Source organism: Caretta caretta, chromosome 23 (assembly GCF_965140235.1).
Source record: "Caretta caretta isolate rCarCar2 chromosome 23, rCarCar1.hap1, whole genome shotgun sequence".
NCBI lineage: Eukaryota > Metazoa > Chordata > Testudines > Cheloniidae > Caretta > Caretta caretta.
The window spans coordinates 1198756-1210596 of NC_134228.1; the positions used below are offsets into that span (position 1 = coordinate 1198756).

Consider the following 11841-nt stretch of genomic DNA (forward strand, 5'->3'; position numbering starts at 1 on the left):
GCCCGGCCAATCCCCGCTCGGCGGCGCAGCCTCCCCCCGTCCCCGCCCGGCCGGAGCGGGGAGCGAGCCGCGGGGAAAGGGGAGGGAGGGGCTCAGGGGTGCAGCCTGCAGGATGCCTGGGTCCTATTCCTGCCACACGCCGGGCGCACCCTCCTCCCCTCCTGCGCTGGGGGTTCTATGAGTGAACCCTGCCAAGCCGGGACCGGCCCCTGGGGGGTCTGGGCAGCGCCCGCCCCGCCGGGGCCCCGAGCTCGGCCGGGGGGGTCTGGGCAGCGCCCGGCCCAGTGGGGTTCTCCGTCTCAGTCGGGGCCTCAAAATTTGGATTTTTTATTTACAATTTTTTTCATACACGAATTTTATGAGCCCAATATCAGTGGAATCAAGTCTCCACAGGAGGGAGGAGTTCGCCCCTTCTCGATTTATGGGGTGTTATAATTAGCACCCTGGTACCCCAGGAGCGACAGGGAGCAGCACCGGGGACTCGGGCCGAGGACAGAAACTGTTTTATTGGGGTCTGGTTTGTATGGTTTCCGCTCTGCCCCTGCGACGGGTTCTGGTCAGTGGGGAATGTGAGCACTTTGCAGGGTCAGGGACATGGGGCTGAATTAAGATAATCTGGGTTGCAAGGTCCATCCGACCTGGGCCTCCCTGCCCCCCTCCCATGCTGTAGCCCTGTCCTGGCCATGGCCCCTGGAGCCCTTCACCCCTCTTCCAGCTACTGTTCCAGGCTCTCTGCAGACTCAGGAAGGGGGAGGGTGGATGGAATTGTGGGCAATAAAAGGACAATGGCCCCGATTCCCCACCTCCTCTGGAGCCCGGCGTCCAGCTCTGGTCCCCTGTGGCCAGGAGAGGGTAACTCGAGCTGGACCCGGCGCAGAGGAGGGCGCTGGGAGGCTGTGGGGAACAGAGCACTGAGCCAGGGAGGAGGGATCGGTTTGCTTGCTGGAAATGCCTCCAGGGGAACCGCTCTAGCTGCAGGCAAAAAGGCAGCAGTCCAGGGCCTCCAGGCCAGATGGCAACGATGCTCCGATTTGGCCTGGACACACATGGCCTAGCTGGAGGGGCACCCGAGGGCCTCCCCCCACTGCGGGCTCACCACACGCCCTGGTGAGGGACCTCTGTTCTTGGCAGCAGGAGGGGGCTGCCTAGGGCGGCAGAGCTGAGCAGCCTCTGCGGAGCGCGCCTGCGGCTAACGGACCAGAAGAAATGGGAGGAACCCGGCCAGGAGTCGGCTGAGCCTGTAGCTGGGGAGACGGTTTCAAGTCACGGGAGGAGGGAGGTTCCTCCGGACAGGAGCAGGGCGGCAAACAGAACGGCTGGTTTGAAGATGGAGTTTGATGAGTTTCTGAGTCATTGTGCCTGGTTCTCTGAAAACACCGGCTCAGCGTCCTGGCCCGGCCAGCTAACCATCCAACCCACGGGCCAAATTTGGTGAATCCTGGTCACGTGCCACCCAAGGCACGTGGTGCATATGCTAAGAGGTGGGCAGCAGCCGCCAGAAAAGCCACCCGTGCTAGGAGCCATTAGGGAAGGGAGAGATGAAAATATCATATTGCCTCTAGATTAATTCACGGTACGCCCGCATGTGGACTGCTGTGTGCAGATGTGGTTGCCCCACCATTTCCATATGAGGAGAGAGTAATAAGACAGGGACTTTTCATCTTGGAAAAGAGACGACTAAGGGGGGATAGGATTGAGGTCTTTAAAATCATGACCGGTGTGGGGAAAGTAAAGAAGGAAGTGTTATTTACTCTTTCTCATAACACAAGAACTAGGGGTCACCAAATGAATTTAACAGGCAGCAGGTTTAAAACAAACAAAAGGAAGTATTCACACAACGCACAGCCAACCTGTGGAACTCCTTGCCAGAGGATGTTGTGAAGGCCAAGACTATCAACAGGGTTCAAAAAAGAACCAGATAAGTTCACGGGGGATGGGTCCCCCAATAGCTATTAGCCAGGACGGGCAGGGATGGTGTCCCTAGCCTCTGTTTTCCAGGAGCTGGGAATGGGTGACAGGGGATGGATCACTGGATGATTCCCTGTTCTGTTCATTCCCTCTGGGGCACCTGGCTTTGGCCACTATCGGAAGACAAAACACTAGGCTGGATGGACCTTTGGTCTGACCTGGTCTGGCCATTTGTATGTTCTTATGTTAAAAAAGACATGTTGAAATTGGAAAAAGTTCAGAAACAGGTAACAAAAATGATTAGGAGTATGGAACACACACCCAGCGGCCTGGCCCCTCTCTCGTGCACCGGCTGGCCCCTCACGGGATAAGCAGGAAGGTCCTCTCCTGGATCGGTGACTGGTTAAAAGACAGGAAACAAAGGGTAGGAATAAAGTCCTATTTAACATGTTCATAAATGATCTGGAAAAAGGGGTAAACCATGAGGTGGCAAAATTTGCAGATGATACAAAACTACTCAAGATAGTGAAGTCCCAGGCAGGCTGTGAAGAGCTACAAAGGGACTCTCAAAACTGGGTGACGGGGCAACAGAATGGCAGATGAAATTCAGCATTGATAAATGCAAGGTGATGCCCATTGGAAAACATGATCCCAGCTACACGTGTACAATGGTGGGGTCCGAATTAGCTGTTACCACTCAAGAGAGATCTTGGAGTCACTGCGGCAAGTTCAAAACGTCTACTCAATGGGCAGCGGCAGCCAAAAAAGCGAACAGGCCGCCGGGAACCATTAGGAAAGGGACAGATAATAAGGCAGAAAACATCCTATTGTCTGGCGGCTTGAATCCTGCGTGCGGATGTGGTCGCCCCATCTCAAAAAAGGTAGATTGGAATTGGAAAAGGTTCAGAAAAGGACAACTGCAACGATCGGGGGCTGGAACGGCTGCCGCATGGGGAGAGATGAATAAGACTGAGACTGTTCAGCTTGGAAAGAGACAACCAAGGGGGGGATAGGATCGAGGTCTGTAAAATCATGACCGGTGTGGGGAAAGGAAAGAAGGACATGTTATTTACTCCTTCTCATAACACAAGAACTAGGGGTCACCCACAACATTACTAGGCAGCAGGATTAAAACGAACCAAAGGAAGTATTTCTTCACACAACGCACAGACAACCCATGGAACTCCTTGCCAGAGGATGTTGTGAAGGCCAAAAGTATAAATGGGTTCAAAAAAGAGTGAGATGAGCTCCTGGAGGATCGGTCCATCCACGGCTATTAGCCAGGATGCTGAGGGACACAGCCCCATGCTCCGGGTGTCCCTAGATCTGTGACTACCAGAAGCTGGGAGTGGACGACAGGGGACGGATCACTTGATAACTGCCCTGTTCTGTTCATTCTCTCTGGGGCAGCTGGCACCGGCTGCTGTCAGACACAGGGCACTGGGCTGGGCCGGCTATTGCCCTGACCCCGTCTGGCCGTTCCTGTGCTCCCAGGGGCGTGACAATACCCCGTGGTAAGGGCCGGACTCGATGACCCAGGACGGCTCCGGTCCTGAGCTCCGTTTGCACCTGTGACGCTTGGCACCGGCTCCAAACGGCCTCGGGGCACCCCCCCTTTGTCTGGGGGGCTCTGACTCCGGGGGGCTGGGCAGACGCAGGCAGGGCAGCATTCAGCTGGTGGCTTGCCTGGCAGGGGTCTCCGTTCTCAGCTGGGGACCCGGGGCCCTGGGCCCGCCCTGCCCCAGGGAGACGAAGCCGGTGGATCTGGTGCGGGCGGAGGGCAGAGCTGGTCTCTGCAGGTGGGAGCCCAGAGACAGGCCGGGGGAGCTCGCCATGGGCCCAGCTCCAGCCAGCCAGGGGCGCGGGCCGGGCCCCGTCCCCGGCACTGGGGGGCGGCGGGGACCTGAGCCCAGCCCGGCGCAGGCACATGCCCGGCCCGGGACAGGGCAGGGCCGGGGGCCGAGCGGGGGGCCGGCTCTGCTCGGCCCGGCCCCCGGGGTGGAGCCGCGCACGGAAGGGATTTAGCCGCACGGCGCGGCCGCGGCCGGGAGCCGAGCCGGAGCATGGCAGCCTGCAGGAACATCGTCATTTTCGGGGCCACCGGCATGACCGGCCTGGCGACCCTGGCGCAAGCCCTGCGGGCCGGTAAGAGGGCGCGGGGCGAGCCCACCCGCGAGAGGCCGCCGGCCGGGGCGGGCTGCAGGGGCGCCGCGGTGCCTGCGGGGACAGACAATGGCTGCGCGGGGCGGGGGGCGCTGGAGACGCGGGGGGCGCTGGAGACCCCGGGCGGCGGAGCTGTGGCGCAGCTGAGCCGGGGCTGTTGGTTCAAATCCTGCCTCCGCCACTGACTCCCCGGGTCTCTGCCGGGGACGCAGTTTCCCCACCTCTGATTCGGGTAACGGACCCTCCCCTTGCCTCCTCAGACTGGGGCGGTTCGGTTCAGGGGCTGCCTCTTGCTGGGTCTGGGCAGGGCCCGGCCCGACGGGGCCCCGGTCTGGGCAGGGCCCGGCCCGACGGGGCCCCGGTCTGGGCCGGGGTCTGGGCAGGGCCCGGCCCGACGGGGCCCCGGGTCTGGGCAGGGCCCGGCCCGACGGGGCCCCGATCTGGGCCGGGGTCTGGGCAGGGCCCGGCCCGACGGGGCCCCGGTCTGGGCCGGGGTCTGGGCAGGGCCCGGCCCGACGGGGCCCCGGTCTGGGCCGGGGTCTGGGCAGGGCCCGGCCCGACGGGGCCCCGGTCTGGGCCGGGGTCTGGGCAGGGCCCGGCCCGACGGGGCCCCGGTCTGGGCCGGGGTCTGGGCAGGGCCCGGCCCGACGGGGCCCCGGTCTGGGCCGGGGTCTGGGCAGGGCCCGGCCCGACGGGGCCCCGGTCTGGGCCGGGGTCTGGGCAGGGCCCGGCCCGACGGGGCCCCGGTCTGGGCAGGGCCCGGCCCGACGGGGCCCCGGTCTGGGCCGGGGTCTGGGCAGGGCCCGGCCCGACGGGGCCCCGGTCTGGGCAGGGCAAAGGCAGTTCTCCCGGAGCCCCCACATTCTGGGCACGGGTAGGTGCTTCCAGCCCCTCAGGCTCCAGCTGACTTCTCGGTGTCTGGGTGGGAAAGGCACATGTGCGCCAGAGAGATAAGTCGAGGGCGTTGGTATCAGGCCGCCGGGCCAGAAGCATCTGGACAGACGCAGCGCAAAGGGCTGGGTGGGACCAAGCCTGTTTTTAAACACCACTGTTGCACCCAGCTGGCGCTAGTGTAGACTGTCCTGGCGCTGGAGAGGCCGCCGCAGGGTGAGGGCCTCGCTGTCTGTGAGCGCTCGGCTCAGCTCTGCCCCGACTCTGCAGAACCGGGCACGTCCCGTCACTGCCTGACTCCGTTTCCCCAGCTGCGGGCTGGGAGGGTGGCACTGGGCCGGCAGCGAGGAACACTTTGTGGCCCCTCTGATGAGAGGGGCTGTGAACCGGAGCCGGGTTTTCTCTGCTCACTCGGGGAGGTCGAACGCTGCCAGTGGCCCGACTTGCTGGCAGAATTCGCGGAGGGCCGCCAGTCCCCAGCACAAGTCTAGGTGCAGGAAGGGGACGCGTCCTTCGCTCCCAGAGGCTGCCCTCGTCTCCATCCCTGCCTCTGCATCGGCGATGGGTCCCCGAGCCCTGGCCCGAGCGGTGCAGGACCAGTGCTGGGTGAACCATGAGCCAGGCACCTCCCAAGGAGCCAGCAGGTGGGCGCTCAGCTACAGGACCCTCCGAGCGAGCGGCTGGGGCCGGGAACCCCGGTACTGCCCCGGGAAACGCTGCTGCCGTGAGGATTGAGAGGGGACTGGATCGGGCTCTGTGGGCACCTCAGAGGGCAGGGCATCCAGGAGACAAAGGCAGAGCTGTTAGGTGGGTTATGGCAGCACCGGGGAGCCCCAGTCCTGGAGCTGACCCTGCCGTGCCCGGTGCTGTACAGACCACAACAGACGGGCCCTGCCCCACAGAACTGCCCAGTTAAGTGAGGGACAAGACCTGGTGGCTGGACACTGCAGCAGATTGGTACCTAAGTGCTGGAGCAAACGACCTGGGAGATGGGGGACCCCCAGCAGCGGGCGCCTGCAGATCCAGCCCAAGCATCTCTTTCAACAGCCCCCCTGCAGCGAGGCCAGCAGCTCGGGCTGGGTGCAACCCTCCGCCTTGTGCTACCAAAAGGGCAGCTCAGGCTGGGGCCCTTCTGGCCTAAAACTCCCTGAGGCTGGCCCGATGCCAGTGGGATGCCCCCGTTCTGCCCACGATCCCCAGGCGGTGCCGTGCCTTGGAGACCCCTGGGTTAAATCCTCGGGTTGACAGGCAGTAGTCGTGGATGAGATCCACACCTCGACTGTGTGAAATGCCACCCAGCGGGAGAGGGCCAGTCCGGACGCCTGGGTTCTCTTCCCCACTCTGCCAGTGACCCGCTTGTGACTTGGGCAGGTTCCTCCCCCTTGAGTCTCACTTCCTCAGGTATCCAACAGCGAGGAGCCTCCTTCAGCTTTTGTAGAATGGGAAGTGCTGTGCCAGACCTGGGATACCATTAACCCAACAAAACCATTTATACGGCAGGAGCTCCCTGAGGCCTCTTGTGCCGGGCGCTGCCCGGGCCCCGGCCGAGATCGGGGCCCCGTCGGGCCTGCCCGGGCCCCGGCCGAGATCGGGGCCCCGTCGGGCCGGGCCGGGCGCTGCCCGGGCCCCCAGTGTGCGCTGGCGTCACATGGACCCGGAGAGACTCAGTCTCTCTGTGGGTCCGGCCCCACAGCTCAGATGCCCCAAGACAGCAGAGCTCGCTGATCCTGCTGAGTCACAGCCCCCCCCCCCCCCGGTGCTGACTCACCACCCCATGGCCGGAGCGTGGGGGAGGAGTGCAGTCTGCTCCTGCTGGCCCCAGGCCTGGCTCTCTGCTCCTCCTCGGGGACCAGGGGTGAGGGGGTTAAAGCCCCTTGCTGCCCCATATCCTGGGCCCTGCCTGGCTTCAGGGGTCAGGTACAGCCGCCCCAGGGCTGCTCCTCCCCCCCTGGGCCCTGGGGGGCAGGGAACAGCCCACAGCGCAGTGTGCCCCGGCCACACCCCAATCAGCGGAGTGGGGCACAGATAGCCTGGGGCAGGGACTCTCGGTAAGGGTGGGGGGGGTTCTCAAAGTGCTGACCTCCCTTCCCTCCCGGACGCCAGAACCTCCTTCCAACCCCAACACACGCAACCTAGTCACACTCCCCCCCCCTCGCCCCCCAGGGCGGCCCCACGCCTGCCCCCCGCCCAGCACCCTGCCCACCCCAGGATTGGCCTGGCAGCTCTGGGGGAGAAGCAGGGGGCTCGAGCTCCCGCTCTGCTGGCATGGAGCAGGTGCTGCAGGTGAGAGGTAGGCATGCGAGGGCGGGGTGCTGGGTCTCTGGCTGAAGCTCCCGCACCAGACGGGTCCCACTACCCAGCCAGAGACTGACAATAACTCCTGGCACTTTGCAGACTGCCCAGATTGGTGTCAAAGGGTTGTCCCCTGTGAATAGCCGGGGGAAACTGAGACACAGGGACGAGGCAAGGCTGAGTATCAGAGAGTATCAAAGCTGGGGAGAGAACCCAGGAGTCCTGGCTCCCAGCACCTCCTGCTCTCACCACCAGCCCCCACTCCGCTCCCAGAGCCAGGGAGAGAACCCAGGAGTCCTGGCTCCCAGCCCCCCTCTTTCTGGCGTACGCCCGAGGCTCCCCCCCCACACACTGTCTCTCCTCCTGGCAGGGTACCAGGTGACGGTGCTGGTGCGGGACCCGGCACGGCTGCCCCCGGAGCACCGGCCGGCGCGGGTCGTGGTGGGCGACGTGCTGAACCCGCCAGACGTGGACAAGGCGATTCAGGGGCAGGACGCCGTGATCATCATCCTGGGCACCCGCAACGACCTGAGTACGACGCACCTCTCCTGCCCCCCGGAGCCCCTTGCCCAGCCCCCGGTGCCCCCGCACCCCCCGCTCCCTCTGCCCCCCGGAGCCCCTCGCCTGGCCCCCGCACCCCCCGCGGCCCTTTGCCCGGCCCCTGCGCCCGCCCAGCCCCCCTGCCCCCTGGGGCCCCTTGCCCAGCCCCCACGCCCCCCTGCTCCCCAGGGCCCCTCACCCAGCCCCCACGCCCCCCTGGACCCCTTGCCCAGCCCCCCCTGCCCTCCTCACCCATCCCCCCAGGATCCCTTGCCTGGCCCCCACGCCCCCTGCCCCCCCAAGGGCCCCTCGCCTGGCCCCTGCACCCCCCGCTTCTCCTGCCCCCCAGAAAGTGGGGCCCCTCACCCAGCCCCCACACTCTCCCTGCCCCCTGGGGCCCCTGCCCCTGCACTCCATGCTCCTCCTGCCCAGCCCAGCCCTGCACCCTCTGACCCACCCCCTTCACCCCCACAAAGCTCCCCCTGCCCCATCCTACACAGCCCCCATGCCCAACTCATCCCCCTACCCTTGGCACTCCCCGCTGCTGAACCCCCTGTCACGGAGTCCCTGGGCGATGCACTGGAACTGCTCCCCATGAAGCCAGTCAAGACTCTGGGGCAGTCGCCTTTCTGTGAGCAGCCTGTCTTCAGGACACACAGCTCACACAGCTTCCACCTTCCTGGGTCTGACCTCGGAGTATTCAGCCTCCTCTGCCCCTCCGTGCGCTTCCCCCCAGCGAGTCCGCTCAGGCGGGGCTCCTAGGGAAGCCAGAGGGTCCTGCACCCCAACTTCGCAGTCAGACGTGACTCTCAGCCAGCCAGTAAAACAGAGGTTTATTAGACGACAGGAACATGGTCTAACACAGAGCTTGCAGGTGCAGAGAACAGGACCCCTCAGCTGGGTCCATTTTGGGGGGCAGTGAGCCAGACAACCACGTCTGCACTTCACTCCATGTCCCAGCCAGCCCCAAACTGAAACTCCCTCCAGCCCCTCCTCCTCTGGGCTTTGTTCCTTTCCCGGGCCAGGAGGTCACCTGATTCCTTTGTTCTCCAACCCTTCAGCTCTCACCTTGCAGGGGGGGAAGGGCCCAGGCCATCAGTTGCCAGGAAACAGGGTGTCGGCCATTCTCTGTGTCCAGACCCCTGCACACACCTGCCCTCTAGGGCTCTGCAATGATCATACACCCTTACTCCACCCCCTAGATACTTAAGAACTGCCTAGGGGAAACTGAGGCACCCCCACACTATTCAGAGGAAACATTAAGAACAGTCCCACTTCGTCACACCCCCCCATTGCCAAAGCCCCCCTGACCCCTCTGCTCTCCTGTCCAGGCCCCACCACCATGATGTCCGAGGGCACCAGGAACATAGTGGCGGCCATGAAGGCCCACGGGATCCGGAAGGTGGTCGTGTGCCTGTCGGGTGAGTCCGTGGGGCACCAGCTGGGTGCATGTCCCTGCCCGCGTCTCCCTGGGCTACGCCTCTGGCCAGCGGGGGCCGGATTCCGGCTCGCTCCTTCCCTGAGACATGCAGCTCTTGGGCAGGGAGCCGCTCTCTGAGCACGCGGGGACCCTGCTGCTGCACCCAAGTGACTGATGAGGCTTCTGATTCAGCCCCCCCACCCCGTTAGCAGCTCTGGTTTGCCAGGTTCTCATGCCAGCTCCAGGATTAGGAGAACGATGGGTCAGGTGGGAGCCCCAGCGGCCGGCCAGCCGGCCGTGAACTCTTCAGAGAAACCTGTTGGAATTGGCTCAGTGGGCTTCATCCAAACCCTCTGGCCCAGCGCCTGGGGGAGAGACCCCAGAGGGAGCCCTGGGGGGTTATCAGCGTCTCCCTCGTCACCGGCACCGCCTGGGCGCATTGTGCTGGCCTGTCCCCGCCATGCAGCCTTCTCTGGCACACGATGCCTCATGCATCTTTGGGGGGGTTTCACGCCCCTTTCCTTTCCGGGTCCTTTCTCCTCTGACGAGGGGGTTCCTAATCCCTGTGCCTCAGGTTCGGTAGCACGTCCGCCCCTTCGCTCCCTGGTGTCCTGGGGGCCTTGCTGCCACCCCAACGTACCGTGCCCCAAGCCGGGAGAAACGAGCCCCTTGCAGCTGCTTGGCAGCTTCCTCGCGTGTGACGCTGCAGGATCTGGGGTGACCCGCGTGAGGGCCACGGAGCTGGGTGCAGCTATGCTACTGTCTGACAGGCCTTGTGGGGTCCTTACGTCCCTGCCTTAATGGATACCCACGCCTCCCTGAGCGACTAGGACAGCCTCCCTGGACACGGCCCAGACACCAGCGGCTTTACCCTCACATCCCTGGAGGCGGGGGGGGGCGAGCCCCACCTCTCAGCTGGAGGGACCAAAGGACCTGCCCAAGTTGTACAGAAAATCAGTGGGAAATGGGGAGAGAACCCAGGAGTCCTGGCTCCCAGCCCCCTGCTCTAACCAATAGACCCCACTCTGCTCCCAGAGCCGGGATAAGACCCAGGAGTCCTGGCTTTGCTTCCTCCCCTGTTCTGACTCTCCCCTCATGCCCCGCCCCTGTAGCTTTCCTGATGTGGGACCTGAAGAAGGTGCCCCCCAAGCTCCTGCCAGTGACGGAGGATCACATCCGCATGCACCAGATTCTGCAGGAGTCGGGGCTGGACTGCGTCTCCGTCATGCCGCCCCACATCGCCGGTGGGTAGGGGGCTCTGGCTGGGACCAGCTCTCTCTGCCAGTGCCTGGAAGAGAGTGGCAGGGTGGGCTCCCCCTCCGGGTCACAGGGGGCAGCGGATGGAGCAGGATACCCCCTCCCAGTTGGAGGGCTGGGCGCAGGCCTGTGTGGGGTGGGTGCCTCGGAGCGGGGCCCCACGCACACACCCCCGGGTGGGCTTGCCGGCCGAGCAGGGGGCTGGCACCGGAGGGGCCTTGGGAGGAAGGGGGGCCGTGACCCTCAGTACCGGCTATGTCCCAATCCGTCCCTCCCTCCCTGCCCGCCAGACGACCAGCCGCTGACCGGGGACTACACGGTGACGGTGAACACGTCCGGCGGTGCCCGGGTCATCTCCAAGCACGACCTCGGCCACTTCTTCCTGAAATGCCTCACCACCTCGGAGTACGACGGGAAGAGCATCTATCTCTCCAGGAACTACCCCAAGGTGTGAGGGCGCCAGGCCCCCGCTGGGAGCCACCCACCAGCCCTGCCCCTGCTGCTTGGATCCAGCCGCCTGCCGCCACTGAGCCGTAACCTCGCCGCCTGCTCCGGATCTGGGGGGCTCAGCCCAGCTCCAAGCCGCTATCGCAGTGTGGCTGGCTGGGCCCCTGGATAGGGGGCCAAATGAGCCAGAGTCGGGATTCAATTCTGTCCTCCACGGCCCCGGGCGGGAGAGAAAATTCCGCCTCCAGCCCGCCGGTGCCTTTCCGCAGGTCAATCCACCAAGCTCCTTCGGGGCCAGCGCTCGACCCCATCTGGGGAGCTGCCCTGCTAACCCCATGGCGACCCCTTGCGGCCAAGCCCAGGCCTCGGGATGCCTTTGATATTTGGCTGTGGCTTGCTTCTTGCTGGCAGCAGGAGCTGCCACCCCCGCACCACGCGGGGACCAGTAAAGATTTCCTATTTTCTGAGACTGAATCGCACTGGTCTCTTTAATCCCTGAGCAGCCGGCTCCCCAGCGTGTGGGTTCTCTGTGGAGGGTCATTGCGGGATTAGCCTGTGCGACTCCTTGCCACTAGATTGCAATGGCGCCCTCGTTTAAACAAGGCTTGGATGAGCAGGAATAGCCAGGCCTCCAGATGCAGAGATTAAAACTACAACGGAGAATTTGGGACAGTGGGCAGCCCCGGCTGCAGGGAGAATTTGGGACAGTGGGCACCCCCGGCTGCAGGGAGAATTTGGGACAGTGGGCAACCCCGGCTGCAGGGCAGCATTGTCACATCATGCGCCCAGCACCTTTCCGCCCTGGATCTCAAAGCACTTCACAAAGATGAGCAGGACCATTATCCCCATTTTACAGCTGGGGAAATCAAGGCACAGAGCAGGAAAGTGACTTGCCCTAGCTGGGAATAGGCCCTAGGTGTCCT

At 64.1% G+C, this 11841-nt stretch overlaps 1 protein-coding gene across 1 annotated transcript; it reads left to right on the forward strand.

Annotated features, from left to right (window-relative positions):
• Nucleotides 1-3895: 3895 nt before the first annotated feature.
• BLVRB (biliverdin reductase B) lies at nt 3896-11387 on the forward strand. Its single transcript, XM_048832913.2, has 5 exons — nt 3896-4053; nt 7625-7786; nt 9126-9215; nt 10327-10458; nt 10762-11387. Exons 1-5 carry the CDS (start codon nt 3972-3974, stop codon nt 10923-10925), a joined length of 630 nt encoding a protein of 209 aa, XP_048688870.2. The 5' UTR covers nt 3896-3971; the 3' UTR covers nt 10926-11387.
• The last annotated feature ends 454 nt before the right edge of the window (nt 11388-11841 follow it).